General features: G+C 41.7%; 2 protein-coding genes across 6 annotated transcripts; one reads left to right on the top strand and one right to left on the bottom strand.

Moving 5' to 3' along the window:
* Positions 1-107: 107 nt before the first annotated feature.
* On the bottom strand, positions 108-11,738 carry ptpn2b (protein tyrosine phosphatase non-receptor type 2b). 3 transcript variants are annotated; one of them, XM_010865150.5, is made up of 10 exons: positions 11,542-11,738; positions 10,361-10,451; positions 10,077-10,177; positions 5,817-5,915; positions 5,028-5,165; positions 4,519-4,728; positions 4,107-4,271; positions 3,768-3,973; positions 2,618-2,725; positions 108-762 (listed from the first exon to the last, which is right to left on the bottom strand). In XM_010865150.5, exons 1-10 carry the CDS (start codon positions 11,596-11,598, stop codon positions 741-743), a joined length of 1,197 nt encoding a protein of 398 aa, XP_010863452.1. In that variant the 5' UTR covers positions 11,599-11,738; the 3' UTR covers positions 108-740. The 3 variants fall into 3 exon arrangements, with proteins under 3 accessions (XP_010863452.1, XP_010863451.1, XP_010863453.1); XM_010865149.5 differs by having other exon boundaries at positions 3,768-3,976; positions 11,542-11,737; XM_010865151.4 differs by lacking the exon at positions 11,542-11,738 and adding an exon at positions 11,274-11,410 and having other exon boundaries at positions 3,768-3,976.
* Positions 11,739-13,561: 1,823 nt separating this feature from the next.
* On the top strand, positions 13,562-25,491 carry seh1l (SEH1-like (S. cerevisiae)). Of its 3 annotated transcripts, none has more exons than XM_029122740.2 (10): positions 13,562-13,576; positions 13,909-14,023; positions 14,208-14,258; positions 14,443-14,589; positions 16,442-16,653; positions 17,525-17,623; positions 17,808-17,948; positions 21,955-22,112; positions 22,376-22,493; positions 22,833-25,491. In XM_029122740.2, exons 2-10 carry the CDS (start codon positions 13,913-13,915, stop codon positions 22,846-22,848), a joined length of 1,053 nt encoding a protein of 350 aa, XP_028978573.2. In that variant the 5' UTR covers positions 13,562-13,576; positions 13,909-13,912; the 3' UTR covers positions 22,849-25,491. The 3 variants fall into 3 exon arrangements, with proteins under 3 accessions (XP_028978573.2, XP_028978572.2, XP_028978574.2); XM_029122739.2 differs by lacking the exon at positions 13,562-13,576 and adding an exon at positions 13,616-13,640; XM_029122741.2 differs by lacking the exon at positions 13,562-13,576 and having other exon boundaries at positions 22,376-22,514.
* The last annotated feature ends 352 nt before the right edge of the window (positions 25,492-25,843 follow it).

The following is a 25,843-nucleotide window of genomic DNA, read 5'->3' as shown; positions in this document are numbered from 1 at the left end:
TCCTGGGCCCCCTCACTTAAAGACGACATTAATATTACAATCAGTGAGCACCATGAATCATACCCACCTTTCCCCACATTAGCTACTGCCCTGTTATAGAGACTTTGTTAGGAAACTGGTTAATACCAGTTTTATTATTAGATTACACTCTGAAAAGGACATTAAGACTTCAATCATAAGGAAAACTTAATGAAAGCAGTTGTCTTCTAAACCAAATCAAAAAAACATTAAGTACACTATATACATTGTGGAAACAGCTACACAACATGTCACTCAACTCTGTCTTCACACAGTCAGAAATTTCAAGTAATTTCTTATAAAAAATATAACATTTCATTTCACCCTCTAAAAAGGTTTCTCTAAAAAATACCAGTATAAACAGCATTACAGATTGGCGATGCATAGCAGGCCTAATTCAGATATGTTCATCTTCAACACTGATGCAAAGCAACTCAAGATGAACAACGCAGGTACAGGTAAGAAAAGTCCAAAATACTTAAGCAACCAAACCAATCGCGATGCATTATTGTGACTCCTCCCCACTTGGGAGCAATAGAGGCTGTCACAGCTGGTGTTTGTGTAAAATGTTATTCTTTCAAAGAATGTTGATGCTTTTGCTGTAAACAGTTTTTTAAGAGAGGGTTAACAAGCCAGGACAGATGGGTTGGTGGGGTAGGACATCCGTGACCAGGACATCCCAGCAGTAGTCAGATGTGGATGGAGCAGAAGCCAAGAGTCTGTTAGCTGTCACTGGTTCTTGCCCTGTTACAACCCAAAAAACAGGTATGGTTTTTAGTCTTAAACATTTGTCATATACATTAACACTGGTTCTATTCCCTCCCCAATTTCATAATGTCCAACTTGCGATCGTGGCCAAGCTTAATCACAGCAACTCCCAATAGTTGAGAGTTGAAGATTGAGACAAGTGTGCAATACACAAAGCCATTCTTATCACATTGCACTCCCATCCAGGTATCAACTGAAACATGCATGAACCAAGAAAGCGCATTCTCCAGCCCACAACCAGGTTAAAGCCCTCAACATGTCAGTAGAAGTCTGGGCTTGGCTGGGTGTGAGGACACGCCCACTCTGGGCTTGGCTGGCTGTGAGGACACGCCCACTCTGGGCTTGGCTGGCTGTGAGGACATGGTGTGCTGTCACCTACAGACAGCTGTGCTGGCATGATTACAGATGTGAGGTCAGTTGTAGTTTCATCTCCAGCAGAGGTCTGCTCTCAGATCTGTTGGTGCTCTTGCTGGTTCAATGCCAAACAGTTTGTCACTGAAATGAGTGGTATAATTCCAGATGTGCATTCATTGGACCCCTAACAACATGCCATTTAGTAGACCTTTTAATCCAGAGCAATATACAGGCGCAATGAAAGTTACGTGTCTTCCTCAAGGGTGCAAAAGATTTATCACCTCATGGACTCAGGGAGTCAACCTTCTGGTTACAGGCCTTACCACATCACTGTTAAGGCCCAAATAATGCACTGCAACACATCTTTGGAGTAAATTCAGATTTGGTCGCACGTAAGAACATGTTGCCACAGAAAGACAATCACATTGGCTTAATGTCTTTAGTTTGCTTTGCCAAGGTCATGGCCACTGGTCTAAAATAGATGGAGAAACTTCTATGATTCTGAGTCCAGGATCTGTTTGTAAAGGAGATCAGCAGACATGGTGAAATGTCACGTTGGTAAACTAGAGCACTTCCAGATTTGAGACCAGACAGGACAAACAGCCAATGTATCAGTGGACAGAATCAAACACATGGACACGCCACAGACACGCCACAGACATGCTACAAACATGCCACGCTACAGAAAACAAAACCGCCAGACACAATGGGACCTTTATGATGACGCACTAGTTGGGGGATTCGTTTTAAAGCCAGGAGTCAGTTTTATGAAATCATCTTGTCGGTAGGAAGGGGTGTGGCTATCACAGGATGACAAAGTTACAGTCTGCACCAGCCAGCAACAATGTCATGTACAGCAAATGCAGCCCAAACTGTCCAAGAGAAGAACAGGGGGTTTAAGCCACAGCCTTCTATTAGTAAATGTATCAGAAGAACCTTGTAACAGAATTGTATATTAGTGAATAGTTCTGTTCAAGGCTACGCATCAATGACTACTGCTTTGGATTAAAAAGTGTGCTCAATAGCAGGAAATATTTACACTAAAACAGGAATCTCTATGAAGCAGAAAGGATATCTTATCAAACGATATACATTAGCTATGTATATAGAAGATACGTTAGTGACCATTTTGCATAACTAAGTTTCAGCAGAAAGAAGAGTGTCAACCCTTCTAGACCCTCATCTGTTACTGGGACAGAGCCAGAAAAACAACAGACATCATCTGTGGAATACATTAAGTGGAATGACAGAGGGACCCTATGGTATTGGTCATTATTGTTGTTATGGAGCTGACAAGATCATGATTTATGTTCCACACAGAAACTATTAGTCTACAACAGAGTATTAACTAGTAATTTATTTTTTCCTAAAATAATATAATTTATCTTGGTCCAAAATGATAGTGGTTACATTGTGATGCAGAATGATAATGAGGGTAATGTGGCAGTACAGACAGAGAATCATAATGGATAATCACCTTTTCCTCTTCTTTTCAGATGAAGTAATCCTGGGAGTAATGTGCTTGGGGTCCGCTTGTTTCATTGTGGAGTTTGACAGCCACTCGTCTCTGGGTCTCTTACGAGCACTGTGGATACAACACAGACAACATGATGCACCAATCAGAGTGGCAATCAAATGGTTTTTTGCCATTAAGTTTAGAATAGCAACTTAAAGCCCTTTTTACACTACAATACCAACTCCCCAAATAGAATATATTCCTTTTTGTAATTATTTTACATGTAATAATTTCTGATTCCCTTCAGTTTGGTAGCAGATGTTTTTGCTGTAATGGTAAGGTTATGCTGTCCAGCCTGGCTCTTCATGCAGGGGTGACAATGCCCCGCTGATCCAAGTTGCTCATGAAAAGACTGCCGAAGCAGGCAAGTTTGGTACAGGGATGTACAACATAGGCAATTGTAATCAGACTAAAGCGTTAATTGTCGAAATATCAGCTGAGATTTCCTACCAACTAAAAGGCAGTGGGCAGGGACAGCTGAGGCTGGGTGATGCCAGCTCAAACAGTGGCTCCGGGCCACAGCTTCCCTGGCTGTCAGGAATATATGAAGTATGCTGGACTAGGCTTGTCAGGCATTAACCCAGTACATCAGGTAAACATGTACAAATTTTTCACACCGGTAGGATCAACTGTACCAAATAATAATGTAATTCAACTGTCATACCTCCGCAACAAAAGAGGAAAAACCTCATGATCACAGCAATATGGAGGACCAAAGTCAAACTTGAATAATAAATTAAATACATTATTTTAAGTGGCACATTATTAGGAAATCTTTTTTAAATGCCCCTTTATATAATTTGAGATTTCATAATAATACATTGTATTTCCCAATGTTTTTTATATTTTTAATTTATAAAATCATGGCCTTTCATAATATGGTGACCTATTTCATAATTTAAAGAAATATTTCAACATTTAATGCTGTATTTTATGATCACAATGACAAGTCAATCAATGCAAGTTGGTGGTATTTAGCTGCTAATCCAGCGACATTAGCTTCACTCAGTTGCTTGGTTGTGGGCATTTAATATTATGGCATGTACTGATGATGTCATAATTGGGAGACGCCGTAGTGTGGTTATCAGGTACATACTGTGACCAAACTTACTTAGCTGTGCTCACGTCCCCATCCTGTTCCTTATATGGTGACTCCGTCTTCCTCCCCCCCAGCTCAGAGTCCCCCCCCTCCTCCCCCAGGGACACCCGGCTGCCATTGTACTTCTCCGGAGAACACTTGGAGGTCAGCTGGACGGGTGGACTGGATTCACAACCAGAAACCGGTTGCTGATCCTCTTTAGACAGTTCACACCACATCTTCTGAGGAAGGATGAACAGTTGAGAGGAGGAAGTGTGGGGTAACAAGGGGAAGACAGACTGGCAGATGAACTCCAACTGTACGATGATGAATTCCCTAACCGCTAAACCAGCCACGCCGTGGGTGCTCTACCTGTACTATGGAGGAGTCTCCCATGATGCACTTGGCCCCCTCCAAGACAGCCCGGTAAGAGAAACGGAGCTGGTCAGGAGTCTGGATCAGACCCATCCGGTACTTCCTCATGTCAAGCAGAACTGCCTTGATGTCCACAGAGGATGGGTCTTTCCTCTTGTCCATCTGACACCACAGAGAGAGAGACAGACAGTGGAGAAAGAACGAGAGCGAGAAATGAGTGATAGATGGAGAGAGGTACAATGTGAGAGAGAGTGGTAGAGCGAGAGAGGGGTTAGAGGGAGAGATGTTTAATGTTGGAGAAGAGTTGAAGTCTTTAGAGACTTGCTGGTTGTGACACTGATTAATATTCTTCAGTTCAATTTGAATATTGAATTTAACCCAATAATCAAATGAGGTAACCAGGGCTTACCAGGACCAGACATGTGTCGACCAATGAGAAGGTCCCTGAGCGGCCAATCCCAGCGCTGCAGTGCACAACCGCCGGGCCATGCTCCACCCCCAGAGAGCCAGACTCCCGCACCTTGAAGAGGAAGTTGAGGAAGAAGGCTGGGGATTCTGGTACACCAAAGTCAGGCCATGTGGTGTAGTGGAAGTGGTAAATCTCCCTCGTCTCCCCTGTCTGGAGACACAGGACAAGAGCCATGTAGCAGGTAGACTAGTACTCCGCTAGGGGTCAACGGTTGTGCCCTTCACACCGAATAAAGGGAAGTCTGAGTTTGCTTTGCATCACAGACGCCACGGCACGGGCACGGTGCCACGCTATGAGCATGGTCTTTGACTGAAACAAGTAGAAACAGGAAACTTCTGCCAAACCGTAACCAGACCACATAGACAGGATTCCATTTGGCCATCAGATTCCCACCATGTTAGGGTTAAGTGAGACAGATCAATGCTAGGTGAATTAGCTCAGTTCCTTACGTTAGTGTTTCGCAGCTCCAGTAATCTGGTTGTGTAGTAGGATTTGACGTCCTCTGATAATAGCGTTACCAGGAACCGTGTATCTTCGAAAGACAGCTCACGCTTGTCTGTTGTCGGCCAATACTGAGCACACTTTTCCTGTCATGGAGGAAAGACAAAAAAAAAAAGATTTGGCCAACCTGTCAACTAATTACTCAGCCAGTCACAGTCATGTTCAGCTTTTAGTCTGAATAATATACATATATTCAGATAGATCATCAGATCATCATATCATCCACCATCGCCAACGTTCTACTGCAAGCACTTCCTATAATGACATAGCAGTGACTCCTAGGTAAGCTAATATGTTGGCAGTAGCTAAACTTAATGGGAACTCATGACCCAATTAATGATCCAGAGTTGCTTAAGAAAACAAGCATGGAATTATAAATCATCCTATATTAAAAGATAAACATTGACAATTGAACAATAGGACCATTTGTTTTATATATGTGTGATGTCTTGAAATCATTTGTAAACAGAAATGCCCATCATATTAGACATGCCTATCCCTTCTTTTGAGTGAAATTGTGCAAGATCCAAAATAACGCAGTGCTTTATGGGATTCCATATTAACACAGTGCTTGCATTGGTGCAGACTCGCTCAAAGGGGCCACCGCAGGTTCTAATTAGCTTCTACACTCTTGCTCATTTTCATTCCCACAGCTTTGGGACACTTCTGAAAAATGCATTGGATATATGAGTGTGGGAGTGGTTTAGAGGAAAGGAGGAGTGATTTAGGAGACTTACTGATCCCTTCTCTATGACTCTGTTCAGCATGATTACAGCCTTGGTCTTCTGTTCCCAGATCATCAACCAGAAGTGACCACATGTGTTCCTTAGAGGACCCTGTCACAGAACACACACAGAGTATATATACACTGTACACACACACAACATAAGCATGATTACATAGTAAGAGGGAACAAAAGAGCATTGTAGTCAGTTATTGGCTTAATAACACTATCATCATAACAAAACTACACTGCTTAATGACACTATCATCATAACAACACAACTACACTGCTTAATAACACTATCATCATAACAACAAAACTACACTGCTTAATAACACTATCATCATAAAACTACACTGCTTAATAACACTATCATCATAACAACACAACTACACTGCTTAATAACACTATCATCATAACAAAACTACCCTGCTTAATAACACTATCATCATAACAAAACTACACTGCTTAAAACAATTAAGGGAACACATCGGCTCTTGAACGAAATATATTAAAGATCAAGATCTTTACTGTACATTGTGTAAGTAGTTGAGAACAAAATGACATGACAGCAGTCAATGGAAACCAAAATGACCAACCAATTGAGGGGTGGATTCAATCTCACACTGAAAATCAAAGTAATCAATTGAAATCACAGGCTGTACCAACTCAGGGTTTACATTTGCTGGCAAATACCGGATTTTCACTGGTATCAGATGTGGTTGTCAACGGCGAAAATGTCTGGTGGGAAATATGCCAAATTAATAAATAAATGGATTAATAGCATATTAAATAGCTTAATATTGTGTGACCTATATGATCTGTTGCCAAGAAAACAGCAAGCCTCCGCTCGCTCTTACAATAAGACATTACTGAGTGTTTGGTCATGTGGCACGAGATTCAAAAGCCACCCAAACCGGCAGCAACTCCAGCATGTGAGTCCGAAATGTCGAAGGCAAAGCCGATATCCTGGATTAAAAAAAAAACAAGTGATGGTGCAACTGAGGCCAGCCAGACCACAGAAAAGCCTAGTTATTTAACATAGCCTTCCTTACATAGGAACATGTGTTTCAATGTTTAATATGCAATGGGCAACTTAAAGCCCTTTTTACACTACAATACCAACTCCCCAAATAGAATATATTCCTTTTTGTAATTATTTTACATGTAATAATTTCTGATTCCCTTCAGTTTGGTAGCAGATGTTTTTGCTGTAATGGTAAGGTTATGCTGTCCAGCCTGGCTCTTCATGCAGGGGTGACAATGCCCCGCTGATCCAAGTTGCTCATGAAAAGACTGCCGAAGCAGGCAAGTTTGGTACAGGGATGTACAACATAGGCAATTGTAATCAGACTAAAGCGTTAATTGTCGAAATATCAGCTGAGATATTTATATCCATACATTTTTATGTGCATTATCTAATTAGTAAATATGGTTGGAAATTACAAAATGTGACTTTGATATTTGAAATTTTACACATGCTTGGGTGTTTATTTCCTTTGGTTGATCAGAGTTGATGTGACAAATAAGCGACTGAAATGAGACTTGTTTGACAATTAAATAATAATGCTGTGAAATTTGTTCAAATTCCAAACTAGATTTAAACATACTGAAATTTAGAAGCAAATGAGTTTCCGTAAATAATCTGTGCCTGTAACTTTCCGCAGAGCTGTCAAATGCTCTGAAATCCTATGGAGATGGACATAATTCCCATGGAGATGGACATAATTCCCATGGTATTTGTTGAGACATATCTAACGTTGGCCTCAAAATACCTTATTCAGATTAGAAACATGATTTTGCTATCAGAATATTGTGCAAATAGAGCGTTGTCTTTAAAAATAATGGCGATCTGGCTCAAATTATTTCGATCAGGGATTTGTAGCCAAGATGGCGGCATGTGTACTTTGCGAGCCCCAACGTCTGCCCAGTTTTTGCAAATTAGCAGTCATTTACTTAATAGTTCTTAGTTTATTCATGTAGTACAGCCTAGCACACACGCTATACATTTGACAAGAACTCCTGGACATCGGAGCAAATTGCAACAAAGATCTCAAAGATGCCCATGGAGACGCTCTTCACATGAAGTACCCAGAGGCGGTGTCAAGATGGTAAACAAAGGCGTGGGAAGCTAATGTACGGTCACTGGCAAACAAAATGGGCAAAATACGACAAAAATTTATTATGGATTGCAGCGTCCTGATTTTCTTGGAAACGTGTCTTAACAACAACATACCCGACAATGCAATTGAGCTAGAAGGGTGCGATGTCTACAGGGCTGACACAACTAGGTGTATAGACACTAACTTAACTGTGAGTCACTGCTCAACCAATCTGGAGTACCTGATGATTAGTTTCAGGGCTTTTTATTTGCCTCGGGAGTTTACATCTGATCACCTTTCCCTGTTCCTATTCCCCAAGTATTTAACCCTCATTAAACGTGAAACAGTGAGGACAGTTCCAACACCATCTTCAAGTTCGCAAACGACACCACGGTGGTAGGCCTCCTCAGGGACAATGACGAGTCAGCCTACAGGGAGGAGGAAAAGTGCCTGGCGGCATGGTACACTGACAACAACCTGGCCCTCAATGCAAAGACGACCAAGGAGGTCATTGTGGATTACAAGTCTAAAGGCCTCAGTCACGCCCCAGTTCTCCTCAATGGCACTCAATATGCACGTGCCTGTATGCACTCCCAACAACATCTGGGCATGCTCCTAATGAAATGGCGGATGGTGTCCATGGGGATCTCCACCCAGACCTGGATCAGGGCATCAGTGAGCTCCTGGACAGTTAGTGGCGCTACTTGGCAGCGTCAGATGCACTGATACATAACGTCCCAGAGATTCTCAATTGGATTCAGGTCTGGGGAATGTGAGGGCCAGTCAATGGCATCAATGCCTTTTTCATCCAGGAACTGCCTACACACTCTGGCCACATGAGGCCAGACATTGTCCTGCACCAGCGTAAGGTCTGACGGTGGGTCTGAGGATTTCATCCTGGTTCCTACCAGCAATCAGGGAACCGTTGGCTAGCACGTGGAGATTTGTGCAACACTCTGAGGATATGGCTCCCCAGACCATTAAAGACCCACCGCCAAACCGGTCATGTTGGATGATGTTGCAGGCAGCATAATGTTCAGCACGACATCTCCAGACTCTTTCACATCTGTCACATGAGCAAATTGTGAAGCTGCTCTCATCTGTGAGATGAACAAGGCACCAATGGCGGAACTGCCAATTCTGGTTTTCTCTGGAGAAAGTTATTCGAGCTGCACGGTGCTAGACTGTGAGCACAGGTCCCACTAGAGGACGTCGGGTCCTCATGCCACCCTCATGGAGTCGGTTTCTGACAGTTTGGTCAGAAACATGCACACCAGTAGCCAGCTGGAGGTCATTTTGTAGGGCTCTGGCAGGGCTCCTCCTATTCCTCATCGCCTCAAGCTACCAGTAGTGACAAGGACCCTAGCAAAACTAGAGCAGAATCAGTCAGGAAGGATAAGGAGAGGGCAATAATGTCTGTGGCCATTCCCTTTTTTGGGGTGGTCTTGATGTTGTCTTTCCAGTGCACCTGTTTTCAGTTTCATTTGCACCAAAACAGGTGACATTGATTTACAATCGATTATGCTTCCTAACTGGAAAGATTGATATCCCTGAAGTTTAATTGACTTGGTGTTATATTGTGATGATTATGTTCCCTTAATATTTTTGAGCAGTGAAAGTTTGAGTGCAAAAACCGAAACAATGAGATACGGTCAGTTCCTCCCCCTAAAACCACCCATCCTCAACACATCATCCATTTCCTGTTTAACAGGCATTTCAGTGTAAAACATGATAGTGGTTAAAACACAGATCCTTCCAGACATCTTGGGTGTTCCACACTGGAACTGCCTTCTCCAACTGGTTAGGGCTGTTACAGCCTAATGACTATCTTGTTTCAAGAGTTGAGTGTCTCTTTTGACTAATTTTAAATATCTTCCTAAATCATATTTATAAAGGTATCAATAAAATGCAAGATGTCTGGAAGGCTTTCAAAAGTATGTTTTTTTTTTTTAAACCCAGACCCCCTAAGTGCTCCAGAATTCAGGAAAATAAGCCTACATCTTAGGGGTGACTAGTTAAAACCTTTTATTCAAGCTGTGTCCTCACTAAATGGAGATGTTTAGTTTTATTATTTAGTTTTAATTCCCCTGGCGCGAAGCAGGGGGACCGGTCCAGAGACAGGCGCGAAGCAAGGGGACCGGTCCATGTAATGTAATGAGAACAGAACTAACCTGAGTTAGAATGTAACTCCTCTGGGCTTCTGCCATGTCCACCAGACTGGCGTTGATGTAGTCATTCTCAGAGTTCTCCAGTTTAACCCGACTGTGGTCGACTACAAACAGGAGAAACATTACATGAACCACATATCCAGTTGAAAGATGTGTATGGATATCACATAAAGAATAGAAATGATACAGGGGGGTTTGAAATCAGTACAAGGAATAAAAAGGATATAGAAGAGTTTGAAGTCAGTTTAAGGAATAAACAGGATATAGAGGGGTTTTAAGTCACTTACATGGATTGACATCTCTGTACCTGTTACGGTTGCGATTTTCTGGATATTTTGCGACTTTGAAAGGGCATTCGTGGGACTGATTCCGTATATCCTGCAGAAGAAACAGGTCAGTCTTCAACGACTATGAATGGTTCCCTTAACAGCCTACTGTACCTTCACAAACGGTTCTTATAACGGCCTACTGATGAACGTTTTTTCTAACATCCTGCTGTATTATGATGATACAGTAGGCTGTTGATACTGTTCATTATGATACAGTAGGCTGTTGATTCTGTTCATTATGATACAGTAGGCTGTTGATGGAACTGTGCATCATGTTACAGTCCGCTGTTAAAACTGTTCATTATGATACGGTAGGCTGTTGATGGAACTGTGCATCATGTTACAGTAGGCTGTTAACTGTCCATAATGATACAGTAGGCTGTTGATGGAACTGTGCATCATGTTACAGTAGGCTGTTAAAACTATCGGTTAGTTAGCCGAATTTGGCAAAACCAGAGCAGGTTTAGCAATTAGTAGACAAAATGTTTGTATCTGACTGCCTGTTATTATTGCTACAATTACTACTCTAATTGTTCTCAGCTAGATAAACCTCTTAGCAATTAGATTAACTTCGTCCACAACTAAGACATTTTCTCCAGGTAGCGCAACTCCAATAACTCAAAACGCAGATTGTCGCGCATTTGACTGTATTAAAAACGTTTGTTGATAGCGAGGGACACATTCGAACCACAACATGTAAGTACTGTAAAGTCCATATGGATTATACACAGGCCTTTGTTGATGTGCTTTTGCCGAGCGCAACTACATTTTGTTATGTTTATCTTTCGTTTCAGTGGAACGACGAATATCCGATCACTAGCAAGGAGGCAATTACGTGGTTCAGGTTGAAACTAAGCGAGAATATACGTACTCTGTTTAATTAGTTACCGCATGCAAACGCTAAAAACCCCACATTGTCGGGTTTAAGTCGTTAGTATTTGTGTTCCATCGCTAGAGATTTCTAAAGAAAGACAGTAAAACACTTAAAAAATTATTCAACAAGCCAACCAAGCATCCGTTAACATCCGTGCCGAGTTCTCCGAAGAGCTGCTATTTGCGTGCTTAAATAGCAGCTGACACTAACTGGTGCTAAGCTAGCAAATAGGCCAACCGCTAGCTAGCTTGTTACATGTACTTACTATGTATAAACTCTGCCACCGACTATCGGAATCCATGTCCTCGAATTCTTGGTCCATTTTCAAAAATAAATGTTATTAATCTAAATTATATTTATAATTGATTTAACTCATAACGTTCAACAAAATCCCCGCGTACAGAAGACGGTTAGCTTAGTTGACGTACACTACAAGTGTTTAGTGCGCTTGCGTCAGATTGGGGTCCTTTCGTGTCAAAAACAAAGATACTTTAATGTGACTCGAGGTAATGTGCTCCACCTCTTCTCGTGTTAAGGAATGTTCGTGAGGCCAGCTGAGAACGATTTTAGTCCTGGACTAGGCTTGATCTGTGCCTGCAAAATCGGCCCTGTTAAGTTTTAAAAACTTCATTAACCCTCTATGGCATTACTTTTTTGGGGGAAATAATATTTCAGCCCATTTTTTGGGAGCTTGGGGTTCCCTGATAATATATCCATCATAAGCCCCCCCAACCAGATATTGGTTTGTTGCCTCAGGGAAACAGTGTGCTACGAGGATACTGAAACACCAAGGTTTTCTATAGTACATATGAGTGGAATGAGGAAAACAAGCAATATATGCATCAGAAAAAGTTATATTTTGATAAACATCAACCATGGTTCCAACCTATCACAATTAGAATCCTAATTATCAAACTACTACTAATCACAACTAACACCACATATAAATGTTTCTCACATTTCATATAAACATGCAAAACAACATCCAAATGACTGCCTGTGTGTGAGAGAGTGGAGGGGATAGCCTGTGTGTGTGTGTGTGAGAGTGGAGGGGATAGCCTGTGTGTGTGTGTGTGAGAGTGGAGGGGATAGCCTGTGTGTGTGTGTGTGAGAGTGGAGGGGATAGCCTGTGTGTGTGTGTGTGAGAGTGGAGGGGATAGCCTGGGTGCAGGTATACACCAATGAGCCAAAACATTATGACCACCTGCCTAATGCTGTTGATCCCCCACACCACTACAACAGCGCCGACCTGCCGAGGTATTGACTCTACAAGACCTCTGAAGGTGTTCTGTGGTATCTGGCACCAAGATGTTAGCAGCAGATCCTTCAAGTTCTGTAAGTTGCAAGCTGGAGCCACTGTGGATTGGTCTTTTTGGTCCAGCACATCCCACAGATGCTGGATTGGATTGAGATCTGGGGAATTTGGAGATCAGGGACACACCTTGAACTCATCATGTTCCTCAAACCATTCCTGAACAATATGTGTGGCAGCTGAAAGGGCCCACTGCCATCAGGGAATACTGTTGTCATGACGGGTGTACCTGGTCTACAACAATGTTGAGGTAGGTGGCACATGTCAGAATGCCTGGACACAGGGTTTCCCAGCAGAACATTGCCCAGAGCATCATACTCCTTCACACGGCTGGTCATCTTCCCATCCACATGAATGCCTGGACACAGGGTTTCCCAGCAGAACATTGCCCAGAGCATCATACTCCTTCACACGGCTGGTCATCTTCCCATCCACATGAATGCCTGGACACAGGGTTTCCCAGCAGAACATTGCCCAGAGCATCACACTCCTTCCCACGGCTGGTCATCTTCCCACAGTGGATCCTGGTGCCATCACTTCCCCAGGTAAACAGGTCACACATACATGGCCGTCAATTGACCAGATGACCTTCTTCCACTGTTCCAAGGTCCAGTTCCAAAACTGGCGAGCCCATTTTAGGCACTTACGAAAGTTGTTCGCTTCACACTAGCATGATATTGCATGAACAAAAGGTCTAACTGCACAATGTTGCCCCTGAGTCAACTAACCAAAAAACACAGTTTTAGTATATAAATAAAAATGAAATAAGTCTTTTAACAATCAAACATACTTCTTTACATACTCATGCACATTAATGCATTTTTTTATTTAGCACTATTTCCATGTAAACATGTTAAAAGGAGACATTCATCTACCAATTGGTGGCACAGTGTCCCATGCCGCTTTGCTTCCTGAAAGGACTGCTCCACCAAAGACAAAAAGCCACACACACTTCAGTCCCTCATTTCATTGGACAAAAACAAGTCAGGTGATTTAATGAATATTTTTTTTATATAAAAATAAATAAACGGAGCAGTGTGAGGTCCAAAAAGGTAGTTTTTGTGCCATAGAGGGTTAAAATAGCTCGGGACTACATACTAAACATTGACACATTGCGGCAAAAATTATTTACACAACGTAACCGTCTGGTCACGTGGTGGCGTAGTTTAATCAAAATGTGTCGTTAGCAGTGAAACTACTTTTCAGAAAAATTTCGCTAGCCAGTGGCACATGTTTCGTCGCATAGTAAACTCACAAGTAACGCGAGATTATTGTTGTTACATTTATCTAGCAAGTAATTGTGACTTTTCGTCCTCAAAGGGAAATGTTTTTAGCTCGTAGTATTGCAGCGGACCACAAGGACCTGATTCATGATGTTTCCTATGATTTCCATGGCCGGAGAATGGCCACTTGCTCCAGTGATCAAAGTGTCAAGGTAAAATGCGAAAAACCGCTATCGGAACTGTACGTGGTACCTACAGTAGTTATCTAACAACAGCAAACCAATCCGTTTGAATTCTCTCACAATATTTTTACAAATGACACATTTTACAAATCTGCTAGTTCTTCGTTGCCAACGGAGCTGTTTGAGATAGTGCTATCCGTTTTATCAATACAAGGTTTGGGACAAGAGTGAAAATGGGGAATGGATCTGCACTGCCAACTGGAAGGTAACTTTTAAGACCGTCAGACTGAACTTCAGATTTAGTTACATTACAATGCAGTTTCTTTGTTGTTAAGACTGAACTAAACTATACTTAAGTGCTTTGGCCGCTAATTTTTGGTGTGAAAAGCTACATGTTGCTTGGGGGAATGGCTGTTTTGATGACATCATATTCCATTCTTTCTGTCCAGACCCACAGTGGATCAGTATGGCGGGTGACCTGGGCTCACCCAGAGTTTGGTCAGGTCCTGGCTTCCTGCTCCTTTGACCGGACAGCTGCTGTATGGGAGGAGATTGTTGGGGAGTCTAGTGACAAACAGAGAGGACTCCGTCACTGGGTGGGTGAAGTGGGCCAGTCTCAGGATTCAATCCTACTCTGCCAGAGCTGATGTAGCACAAAACTATGGCTTCTCTGGACACGTTTGCCCTTGCATGGCTGTCTTGTAGGCTGTAATGTTAATGGGTCATTAGGTGGAGTAATGCCTTCCACACTGTAGCCTGAACCCCTTGTTTGGTTACTGGCTCAACTAGGGGGTCTATGACAACAAAGAACAACAGACCTATGACACTACGGGGAGGGCAGCAGACCTATGACACTACGGGGAGGGCAGCAGACCTATGACACTACGGGGAGGGCAGCAGACCTATGACACTACGGGGAGGGCAGCAGACCTATGACACTACGGGGAGGGCAGCAGACCTATGACACTACGGGGAGGGCAGCAGACCTATGACACTACGGGGAGGGCAGCAGACCTATGACACTACGGGGAGGGCAGCAGACCTATGACCTGTGACTCCACGGGGAGGGGCAGCAGACCTATGACCTGTGACTCCACGGGGAGGGGCAGCAGACCTATGACCTGTGACATCACAGGCAGGACAACTGACCTATGACACCACTGGGGGGTTTGATAGTGATGAATTGTAAAAATATTTTTAAAAATAAAAAGCGTAGGGGAATTAGTGTGCTTGTCTTAAAGAGCACTTCTGTTGTTCCTCATACATATTTTATTTTTCTTATTACCAACATGCCATTGTATATTTACATAGTCTTAGGCTGTTGAAATGAAGGTTGCTGGCTGTAATCCCTGAGCCGACAACAGAAATGTGGTTGTTGTGCTCTTGAGCAAGGCACTTAACCCTTCTTGCTCCTGTTGCTCTGGATAAGTGAGTCTGCTAAATTACTCAAATGTAAATATCAGAATGAGGTGCATTCCAACAAGTGAACTGAAAATATTTCATAGAAGTGCTTACTTCATAGAAGTACTTATGTACAGGGTTTTACTCTGCCGCCCCTGTTAGTACTTGACTTTCTAAAACTGAAACTCCTGGTTCTTCTCCGTGCTATATGTGATGCTCATTAGAGTGCACTATCCTCTGTTCTCATTGGGGAATAACTAAATGAACAAATTATCTGAAACATTTCTCCCTACTGAAATTAGCCTGGATGGATCATACCTTGTTCATAACTTGTAATCGCTTACCGGCCGAACTAGGCTTTCCTTGTTCCTTTTCTTGTTTCTAAAGTTCTGTAATATCTATAGTTTTTTGTGATCCGTCTGTATAAACTCCCCAGGCAGAAGTGGTGCGCATGCAGGTTAGCTGTTTATTAATTTTCACACTCCTGCAATTTCTAATAACTGATTAGCAACAGTTCAACTATATGAGTGAAGTGACATTTTCAAACCCAACCAGCCCCTGAATGCATAAACACAAATAATTCTGTGGTAACAAACCGTTCATGCATTGTTTTCCCCCAAGGATGCATAGTTTACTATCCAGATGAACAAAACTATTCTCTCCTGTCAAGGAGAATGATGTCTGTCACGAAATGTGAATAAGTGCCTACCGTTCAGAAGTTTCTAAGTGACTCCAAACTTTTGAACGTTTGTGTATACAGCTCCAGAAAGAATTAAGAGACCACTGCACCTTTTGTTGGTCTCTTAATTTTAACCCTTCTGTTCCTCACTCAAAACCTTCCTTTTCGACTTTTTTGGAAGGTGCAGTGGTCTCTTTATTTTTTTCCGGTGCTGTATTTTTCAAAAGTTTGGAGTCACTTAGAAAGTGTATGAGTGTTTTGCCGTGCTCATCTATGAGGTAGGCTGTATGAGTGTTTTGCCATGCTCATCTATGTCCCTACATGCAGCACTGATATCCTGTCTGTTTTCTGACTTGTTGTGCCCCCAGATCAAGAGGACCACTTTGGTTGACAGCAGGACGTCTGTGACAGATGTCAAGTTCGCTCCTAAACACATGGGTCTGATGCTGACGACATGCTCAGCGGATGGGGTGGTGAGGATCTACGAGGCTCCAGACGTGATGAACCTCAGCCAGTGGTCCCTGCAGCACGAGATCTCCTGCAAACTCAGCTCCAGCTGCATCTCCTGGAACCCCTCCAGGTTGGTCCTTACAGCGGAACTATTATGGCCATTTAGCAGACCGCTTATCCAGAAATACTGTGTGCACATTAACAGACCAGTTAAGTGGATGGACATGTTATGGACATTTAGTCGCATCATGTATCCCATGCAGGAATCAAACCGTTGACTGATATTGAAAACTCCCTGCCAAAACCATCTAGGACATCTGAAGCCTGTGTTGAGGTGAACTGGGCTATCCAAACCTCTAAGCCCTGATAGCCTCTGTGTTGAGGGCTATCGGGACGATGTTAACCTGTGTTGAGTTGTGAGGACATGGTATTGAGTGGTTAGAACTGATTGAAATTCACCAATGTGACCAGTAGGTGGTGCCCAAATCTTGTCTTTATTCCAAGGAAAGAAGAGCGTATGTTCAGTCTTCACGTTGTGGCAGGCTGCATGTGTCAATTATCAGTTGTAATCTGTTGTAGTCTGCATAACCACCCCCCCTCGTAATAGTGTAACAACCCCCCCCCCCCAGCATAGTGTAACAACCCCCCCCCCAGCATAGTGTAACAACCCCCCCCAGCACAGTAGTGTAAACGCCCCCCCCCAGCATAGTAGTGTAAACGCCCCCCCCAGCATAGTAGTGTAAACGCCCCCCCCCCCCAGCACAGTAGTGTAAACCCCCCCCAGCATAGTAGTGTATACGCCCCCCCCAGCATAGTAGTGTAAACGCCCCCCCCCCCAGCACAGTAGTGTAAACCCCCCCCAGCATAGTAGTGTATACGCCCCCCCCAGCACAGTAGTGTAAACGCCCCCCCCCCCAGCACAGTAGTGTAAACGCCCCCCACCCCCAGCACAGTAGTGTAAACGCCCCCCCTTCTGGTTCCCTGTGATTTTGTCCTTGCAGCTCTCGTGTTCACCCTCCCATGATAGCAGTAGGCTCTGATGACAGCAGTGCTGTGTACAGTGGGAAGGTCCAGATCTATGAATACATTGACCACACAAGGTTGGTATCACTTAAAGCATATCTGCTATTCTACTCTGTATTTCAGTGCCATTGCTATTAAAGGGCCACATGATGGTTGTAATCTCATGCCTAGAGTGTATCTGTTACTGGACCACTGTACTGTGGATGCTACATGTTAATGAAAAATGTCAATCCTGTTTGTTACTTTATGGATGATTTTTAGGAAGTACGCCAAAGCCGAGACCCTGATGACTGTGACCGATCCAGTTCATGACTTGGCCTTTGCCCCAAACCTGGGCCGCTCCTTTCATGTACTTGCCATTGCCACCAAAGATGTTCGCATCTTTAAACTCATACCAATGAGGTAGGTCTCAAATAGATGTTTGAAGTTTAATTGTCACTGTGATCACAGCTAGCAACCTGTCTTACTGTGATCACAGCTAGCAACCTGTCTTACTGTGATCACAGCTAGCTATTGGTATAAAATTCATTGATTACTATATAGAGAATGAAACAACGTAGGCTACCCTTTGCTTATTGACCTATCTACTGTATATAATCAAGCCTGTCTTTAAAATAAAGCACTGCCTCTAAATTAAATGAGCATTTTAAGTACAAATATGAAGCAAAAACAGTAATATATGTGAAATACAGCCACAACCTAATCTCACCAGCCTGTAAAGTTTTGAATTTGTTGAATTCTGGAGCTCTGAAAATCAGGTACTGCAACCTGTAAATACAAATGTCTTAAACCTTGTGTATGTGTTTTATCAGATTGTAATTTATGTAATTCTCTAGGAGCATATTTTCTAATTCAGTTTTAAGGTGTTTCAACACTTGGTCTGATATCCAAGCCTTTCCATTCACCTTCACACCCCTGGGACAGTCTACACTTAAACATAGACCATGCTGAGGAAATGACTCTTTAGTTGACATCTAAAGGTTTGCACAGAGTCTGCGTCTCTAATCTTAGTTGGCAACTCATTCCACATTAAAGGAGCACTTGGGAGAAAGCCCTGCCTCCAGCTGTTTGTTTAGAAATTCTAGGTAGTAAATCAGAAGGCATTGGGTTTTTGGGAGGAATGAGAGGTTCAATATTGGCGTATAATTGTGCAATATATCCACATCCAGATTAGATTTTTTCAGAAGAGTTTTTATTTCTGCTATTTTTAGTGAGTTTGGTACGCATCCGGAGAATAGAAAGCTGTTAATTATGTTTAATTATGGCTGACCAAGCACAAGAAGTAGCTCCTTAAGTTGCTTCAATGTGATTGGACGCATTGAGCGATACAGAATCAAAATTCTGTGTCCCTATTGATACTAGGTCAGGGAAGTTCTTTGTGTTCTCAAGTCAGTCTTTTTGTCAGATGCACGGTATTAGTGTTGTTGCAGTACCAACATTTGGACTGATACCAAGTAAAGTATCATGGTACTCGATACTGAAACAATACCAATGATTAAATTAATCATTAATCATCTGTTTCAGCATAGCAGAGGCCACACTTTGTGTACTTGAGGCAACAGACTTCTGCAGTTACATGTAAATTGCATATATTTCTGTCGAATTAAATTAATAAATTTATTCCTGAATTCATTTATTCCTTTGAATTAGAATGCCATGTGATGGTCAGTGAAATGTTTTGCGAGGTTACTTCTTTCCTCCCTTTGCTAAACATGCTTGCAGCTCTTGCATTTCGGTGCTCGCATTTCACAGGCGTGACGCTTGTCATGGTGACACACACCAGCTTTTATCGCTGCTGTTCTACAGCCTGTTTCGGTGCGTGAAAGTATTAGTTTTATTCTAACTGCCAGTATAGTTCTGCTGCTAAAAGGTTTGTACAAAAAAAGAACATTGTGGGATATCTCAACTAATTAGGTCAATTGGCAACAGGTCAGTAACATGATTGGGTATAAAAAGAGCATCCCAGAGAAGATAAGTAAAGATGGGGAAGGGGTCGCTACAATGTGAAAGACTGCCCTGGCAAATAATTTAAGAGTCATGTTTGTCAATGTAAAATTGCAAAGAGTTTGGGGCTCTCATAATCAATGGTACATAATATAATTAAAAGATTCACTGAATCCAGAGAAATGTACGCAAGGGACAATGTCGAAAACCAATATTGGATGGCCGTGATCTTCGGGCCCTCAGACGGCACTGCATTAAAAACAGACACGGTTCTGTAGTGGAAATCACTGCATGGGCTCAGGAACACTTCTAAAAACCATTCTGTGAACACAGTATGTTGCTGCATCCTTAAATGCAAGTTAGAACTCTACCATGCAAAGAAGAAACCAGATATAAACAACATCCAGACCTGCTGCCAGGTTCTCTGGGTGTGAGCTCTTTTCAGATTGAGAACTGTCCTCTGGTCTGACAAGTCTGAACTTGAAATTATTTTTGGGAATCATGGACACCGCGTCCTCTGGGCTGGAAGGGACCACCCGGCTTGTTATCAGCAAAAAGTTCAAAAGTCAACATCCATGATGGTATGGGGGTGCATTTGTATACGTGGCATGGGTAACTTACACATCTGTGAAGGCACCATTAATGCTCAACAATTTATACAGGATTTGGAACAACATATGCTGCCATCCAGACAAAGTATTTTTCAAAGAAGGCCATGCTTATTTCAACACGACAATTCTGAATGTATTACAACAGATTGGCGCCATTGTAGAAGAGTCTGGGTGCTAAACTGGCCTGCCTGAAGTCCAGAATGTCACCCACTGAAAACACCTGGCTAATGAATGGGAAAATATGACAACGGAGACCCTGAACTGTTTACCAGCTGAAATCCTTTATCAAGCAAGAAGGGAAAACCATTTCAAAAAAATACAGCAATTGGTCTCCTCAGTTCCCAAACACTGTATTGTTAAATTTAGAGGAGATGCAACACCATAATAAACATTCCCCTGTCCCAACTTTCTTGAAATGTGGCTGGCATCAAATTCAAAATGGGCATATATTTTTCCAGAAACAGTAACATTTCTCTGGTTCAACATTTTGTTTTCTTTGTACTATTTTCAATTTTATATATATAGATGCAATGATTTAGCAAATCTTTGCATTCTGTTTTTATTTACATTTTACGCAGCGTCACAATTCATTTGGAAATGAGGGTACAAAAAGACTAATAAATATTTTAAAAAAGTACAAGATGAATAGAAATTTTTACCATATAAATGCAAATAATGTGAAAAAATGTTTATACTATTACCCTATTGCAAAAAAAAATACACAAAACTAAACTGCACAAAGGCTCCTCATCCTGGCATATGTCACACGGTGCTTCAAAATCTATAAGAAGTGCCCCTGAATTTGTATTGAACTACAGTATACGAGTTTGACACCCGAAATACATTTGTTGCACACTTAAATATACATGTCATTATGCACAATTAATGAAACTTTTAGAATTGGAACCAAATTAACCATACAACCTCCTTGGCTAATTCTAGGCATAAGACACCCCAAAACTGTCATTATATCACAAAATATACCAAATATCCACATAATATAGACATATTTTAAGTTGGCTTACATCATTGGAAATTCCCTTTACTGAACTCAGGACCTAGTAAATACAATCACAGAACTTTTATGATGTCACCTCAATGAAAGTTAACCAAGTCAATAATGTGCCAGTTAGGTTGTAATCGTTTAGCTGCAGGCTACACACATTATCATGATGAAACTGAAATGATATCCAATGTTACGTAAGCTAGTTGGACAGAGAACTGAATCTAGTCGTCCTATTTGTAACAGGGTAGCAAGAAACAAACATCAGTGTTATACTAGCCTATTTCTTTACCTGCATTACATTATCCTCATTAAGATATGACATGGCTTCATACCTTCATCTTTTGTGCGTTTCTCCTCTTTTTCCCTCCTTTTCCTAAACTGGGCACCTGATGGCTTAGACCTTTTCTTATCCATTTGTGTTGATTTGGAACTGGAACATTAATACATTACCCATCCCCAAGCACAGTCAACTAAGAGTCAAGACCAAACCAATTCATCTTGGTGGTCTGCTGACTGGTTTTATATTATTCTTAACGATTTTGCACAAACCTCCAAAAAAGGCGTCAATGTCTGTGAAACAATATACTGCATTCACTGCATTCTGAATGAATTCTGGTTCATTTGGTAGCATTTCATAGTCACTGATTTGATTAATTGTTTTATCTCCAAACTCTACCTCCTGCCACGGGCAGAACTCAGTTTTCAGCCAGCGATTTAGCTGCACGAATCTGCTGCAAATCTCATCACTATCCTTGTGGTTGATGGGTAATGCCTGATGTTGATCGGTGTTGGGTAGCGGTACCCTTTCTCCAACCTTTGACCTGAGCCTGCTGGTTTATGTCTTCAGGAGAGATGCTACACACTCTTCAACCCCCACCAAGCTGGAGATACAGGTCCTAGCCCAGTTTGACAACCACAACTCCCAAGTGTGGCGAGTCTCCTGGAACATCACCAGCACTCTGCTGGCCTCCTCAGGAGATGATGGCTGTGTCCGCCTCTGGAAAGGTATAATACTGTAGTCTTTATACTAAAGTGCCTGTGTCTGGCTCTGGAAAGGTATAATACTGTAGTCTTTATACTAAAGTGCCTGTGTCTGGCTCTGGAAAGGTATAATACTGTAGTCTTTATACTAAAGTGCCTGTGTCTGGCTCTGGAAAGGTCAAGACATTTTCTTAAAGGATTTGTTGGTGGTACTCTGGTCTCACATAATTTACACCTGATCTATAATTAGTATCTACCACAATTTGATGTCTCCCTCTCTCTGCCAGCCAACTACATGGATAACTGGAAATGTACTGCCATTCTGAGAGGAGATGGTATCCCAGTGAACTGTAGTCATGATGTGGTCTCCCAGCAATCCCTGCTGACAGCCTCCTCTGCTGAAAGGTTTTAGCTGAATTAGTCTAAGAAAGTTAATTACATTTTTTATGCAAAACATTTTGCTCTAGTATGTAACACTGAATTCACCCAGAGCCCTGTAGTTATCATTTCTGTGGATGATCACAGCTTTAGATCAATTGTTTCAGTTCATTTGTGTAATCTGCATTACTGCTGTTTTTGTGTTGATAAACTAAACTGTCTGCCTGATCTTTTTTTTTTTCATTTTTTGTATTCTGATCAGGATTAGCTTGTTCTGCTTGTATACTGACCTGTGATTGTTTTTTTGTTTTTTTCTGCTTGTGTATTGATCTGTGATTGGTTTGCTCTGCTTGTTTCCTTTTACAGAAGAAAGCTCAGCTGATGTCTAGCTAATGGAGGTAGCGTGTTGCTAGCCACTGCATGAACATCCATAGAAACAGCACTACTCTCCCCCTACAGACCAACTGCCCAACAACACCAAAGAACCCTTTTAACTTAACTTTGTGCTAGACAAGGTTTTAGATTTCTAGTAGTTTTTGAGTTCTAAAGTGGGACTGTGTATGTATGAAAACATTGACTGTTACTCCAGGGAACGATGGCTCCTGTAGAATTTATACAGAGGCACTTATTGGGATCAAACACTTTATGGACCAATGGAAACTCACACCAATTGTTCTGTCAAGACTACCTCCTTTTGCAGGTACTGTTGCCAACGGTTTCTTTGCTATTTGTTCTAAAATACTCTTTTCAACATACTGTGTTTGTATGTCCTAGCAAAAAATATCAAATTCAAATCAAGGCACAGTCATTTCTTTTTAGTCATTTAACAACTGCTAAAAGTTTCCTTCATTCCTCCAGTGTTTAACCAATCAAAGATTTTGCCTGACTAACTAACTAACCTGAATAAATAAATACCACAATTCTCAAAAGTTAGAATCATCTTTTTCACGTCATCTTTATTTTTCATTTCCAGGCAGCTACTGTTTGCTAATCTTGTGATGGAAAAATTTAAATTGGAACTCCAATGCACCTTTCCATTTTGAAATCACTACTGATTTGATGGAATCTGCCAATTATCATTTTAAAATGAAAGTAGCATTTGGTAATTGACGTCAGGAGCTGTGTTTGCTGACATGCTGTTCCAATGTAAAGGGATGTGAACCTGCACTTTAACATATTCTGATTGTCAATGTGCACATTTAGCAATTGCGCCACAAAGCCGAATCAAGTGTGATGGGAAAAGAGGACATGCCTTTTTTGATTGACTGTTGCCTATCGCTGTCAAGCAAAATTAATCTGACATTTGTAAATATTTAGGCCTCCAAGCCACAACAGGGTCATTGACCAATGTGCCCCCTTTAAAAATAGAAGGTACGCTCTGATTCCCCTTTAAAAATAGAAGGTACGCTCTGATTCCCCTTTAAAAATAGAAGGTACGCTCTGATTCCCCTTTAAAAATAGAAGGTATGCTTTGATTCCCCTTTATAAATAGAAAGTATGCTCTGATTCCCCTTTATAAATTGAAGGTACACTTTGATTCTCCCACCCACCAAATCGGCAAAAGAGAAGCAATAATATGGGTGAAATTATACTTTAGTAAAGGTGCAAGAATATATGGGGAGCAGCTAAGAGAGCTTTGAGTTTGCAAATTAGAGTCTTTGCTGACTGTGTTTGTGGATGTCATTAGTATGTTGTAGTTAATTAATTTAGTAATACTATTATTGTATTAAGTGTTTGAAAACAAACTATTTGTTTTATTTTACCTGCGTGGAAAATATTCCTCTTAAGATGTTTTATTTGTTTGAATTTCAGTGTTTATTTTGGGACATAATTGAGAGTGGGGTGAAATTGACAGTGGGTTAACTATAAAACTGTCTATGGTGTAATCTGCTGCATATGTCTTCTCTCTCAGTGAAGTCTTTATTAAATACTGCCATTTTTGGGCTGTAGTCTGTGTACTTGAATAACATACTTAGGACCTGCAATTTATCTGAGAGGAGAAAGTAGCATTGGTTGATATGTGCCTATTGTGAGCAAATTGGTAGTGTTATATTATAACCAGACTGCCAACTTGACCAAATAGCCATATTGTACTCTGAAAATGCATGATGCCAAGACGTTTTGGGGCCATTAAAAAGAATCTCTGAGGGAGCATGCCCCTAATAGCTTAGCCACCCCCATCCATACATCTCTAGTGACGTCCATGTCTGAAAGTATTCAGACTCCTTCACTTTAGATGTTTCTAAAATGTTATTTTAGCCCTACACAAATACATGTCTACCAACCGTTCCTTTTTCATTTATGTTTTGGGTGGTGATGGCTGTTCTTTTAAAGACAGCCTGCTGAATTGCAGAGGTGATGGAGGGCATCAACAATTGCATTCCGGTCAGTAATGAGCCCAGAGTCCACAACAATTTATTTTGGAAATAAGGAGGAACTGTTTTTCAGGCTTTTTACTGCTTTCTAGAATTTGTTAGGATTCACCTCACAATCAGATAATGTGTGTAAGTAGTATTCAGTTTTTGCCATTCGATCAAGACAGGTTTGGTTTCACTAAAGTATATAATATCTAGTACATATTTTCTAACTCAGAGCTGTATCTTTGTTCTCCATCCTGATGCATCATTATTATTTGAGACCTCTGTCTTCCATAGGAGCAGTCAGTCACCCGGCGTCTAGACAGTGTGAGAGCTAGAGAGAAAGGCTGGCTATTGATTGGCTGCAAGCTGACACTTCAGCAACACCGTTGTTGGAGAAGGAGCATGTGGAAGCTCCTTTAATGCAGTGCCTGTCTAGCACACAATCATACTATTATAGGCACTCAACACATGAACACAAAGCCAGACAAAAATCCATATTGGGATATTTGGTGAATCAACCATAAATAAAATGACAATATTAATGTATGACCTGCTGGCTTAAAGATATTCTGCCAGTGATTGTCTTTTTGTTGAAGGTGTCTGTCTGTCTGTCTCTGTTAGCAGTTTTATGGTGTTTTATCCAATTAAAGAACCAATTCTGTGAACACGGTGGAGAAGCCCTGTTGATTCCATTAAATGTTTTCCAGATATCTCCCCTTCTCAGGTCCAGATGCTCAAGGAACGAAGCACAGAATGTGTCCAGGACAGATTTAAATAATGTAGACTTCTCAAATGTTGTAGACTTCTTGAGTCACTGCTCACTGAGCTCTTGCATAAGAGCTGGATGTCAGCAGCAGATCTTTGGATGGGAGGATCCTCCCTATCTTGAAACTAGGACTTGAAAGCTTTATGCAGATAGAAAGCCCTCAAAGAGGGGGGTGTTAGGTGTCTGTATTGTCTCAATGACATTCAGTGGAGGATCCTCACAGACTGGGCTGAAGACTTGAGACAATAGAT

Source organism: Esox lucius, chromosome 10, assembly GCF_011004845.1.
Source record: "Esox lucius isolate fEsoLuc1 chromosome 10, fEsoLuc1.pri, whole genome shotgun sequence".
NCBI classification, from domain to species: Eukaryota; Metazoa; Chordata; class Actinopteri; order Esociformes; family Esocidae; genus Esox; species Esox lucius.
This window is presented reverse-complemented; position numbering and strand designations above follow the sequence as displayed.

Bases quoted from the DNA above. Each gene is read 5' to 3' on its own strand.
- seh1l (XM_029122740.2), top strand. From the start codon at position 13,913: ATGTTTTTAGCTCGTAGTATTGCAGCGGACCACAAGGACCTGATTCAT. The intron at 14,024-14,207 runs GTAAAATGCGAA...TATCAATACAAG, and splicing joins CCAGTGATCAAAGTGTCAAG to GTTTGGGACAAGAGTGAAAA. The intron at 16,654-17,524 runs GTTGGTCCTTAC...TTGTCCTTGCAG, and splicing joins ATCTCCTGGAACCCCTCCAG to CTCTCGTGTTCACCCTCCCA.
- ptpn2b (XM_010865149.5), bottom strand. From the start codon at position 11,598: ATGGACCAAGAATTCGAGGACATGGATTCCGATAGTCGGTGGCAGAGT. The intron at 5,916-10,076 runs GTTAGTTCTGTT...GTTCTGTGACAG, and splicing joins GGAGTTACATTCTAACTCAG to GGTCCTCTAAGGAACACATG. The intron at 3,977-4,106 runs GTAGAGCACCCA...ATCCTTCCTCAG, and splicing joins GAGACTCCTCCATAGTACAG to AAGATGTGGTGTGAACTGTC.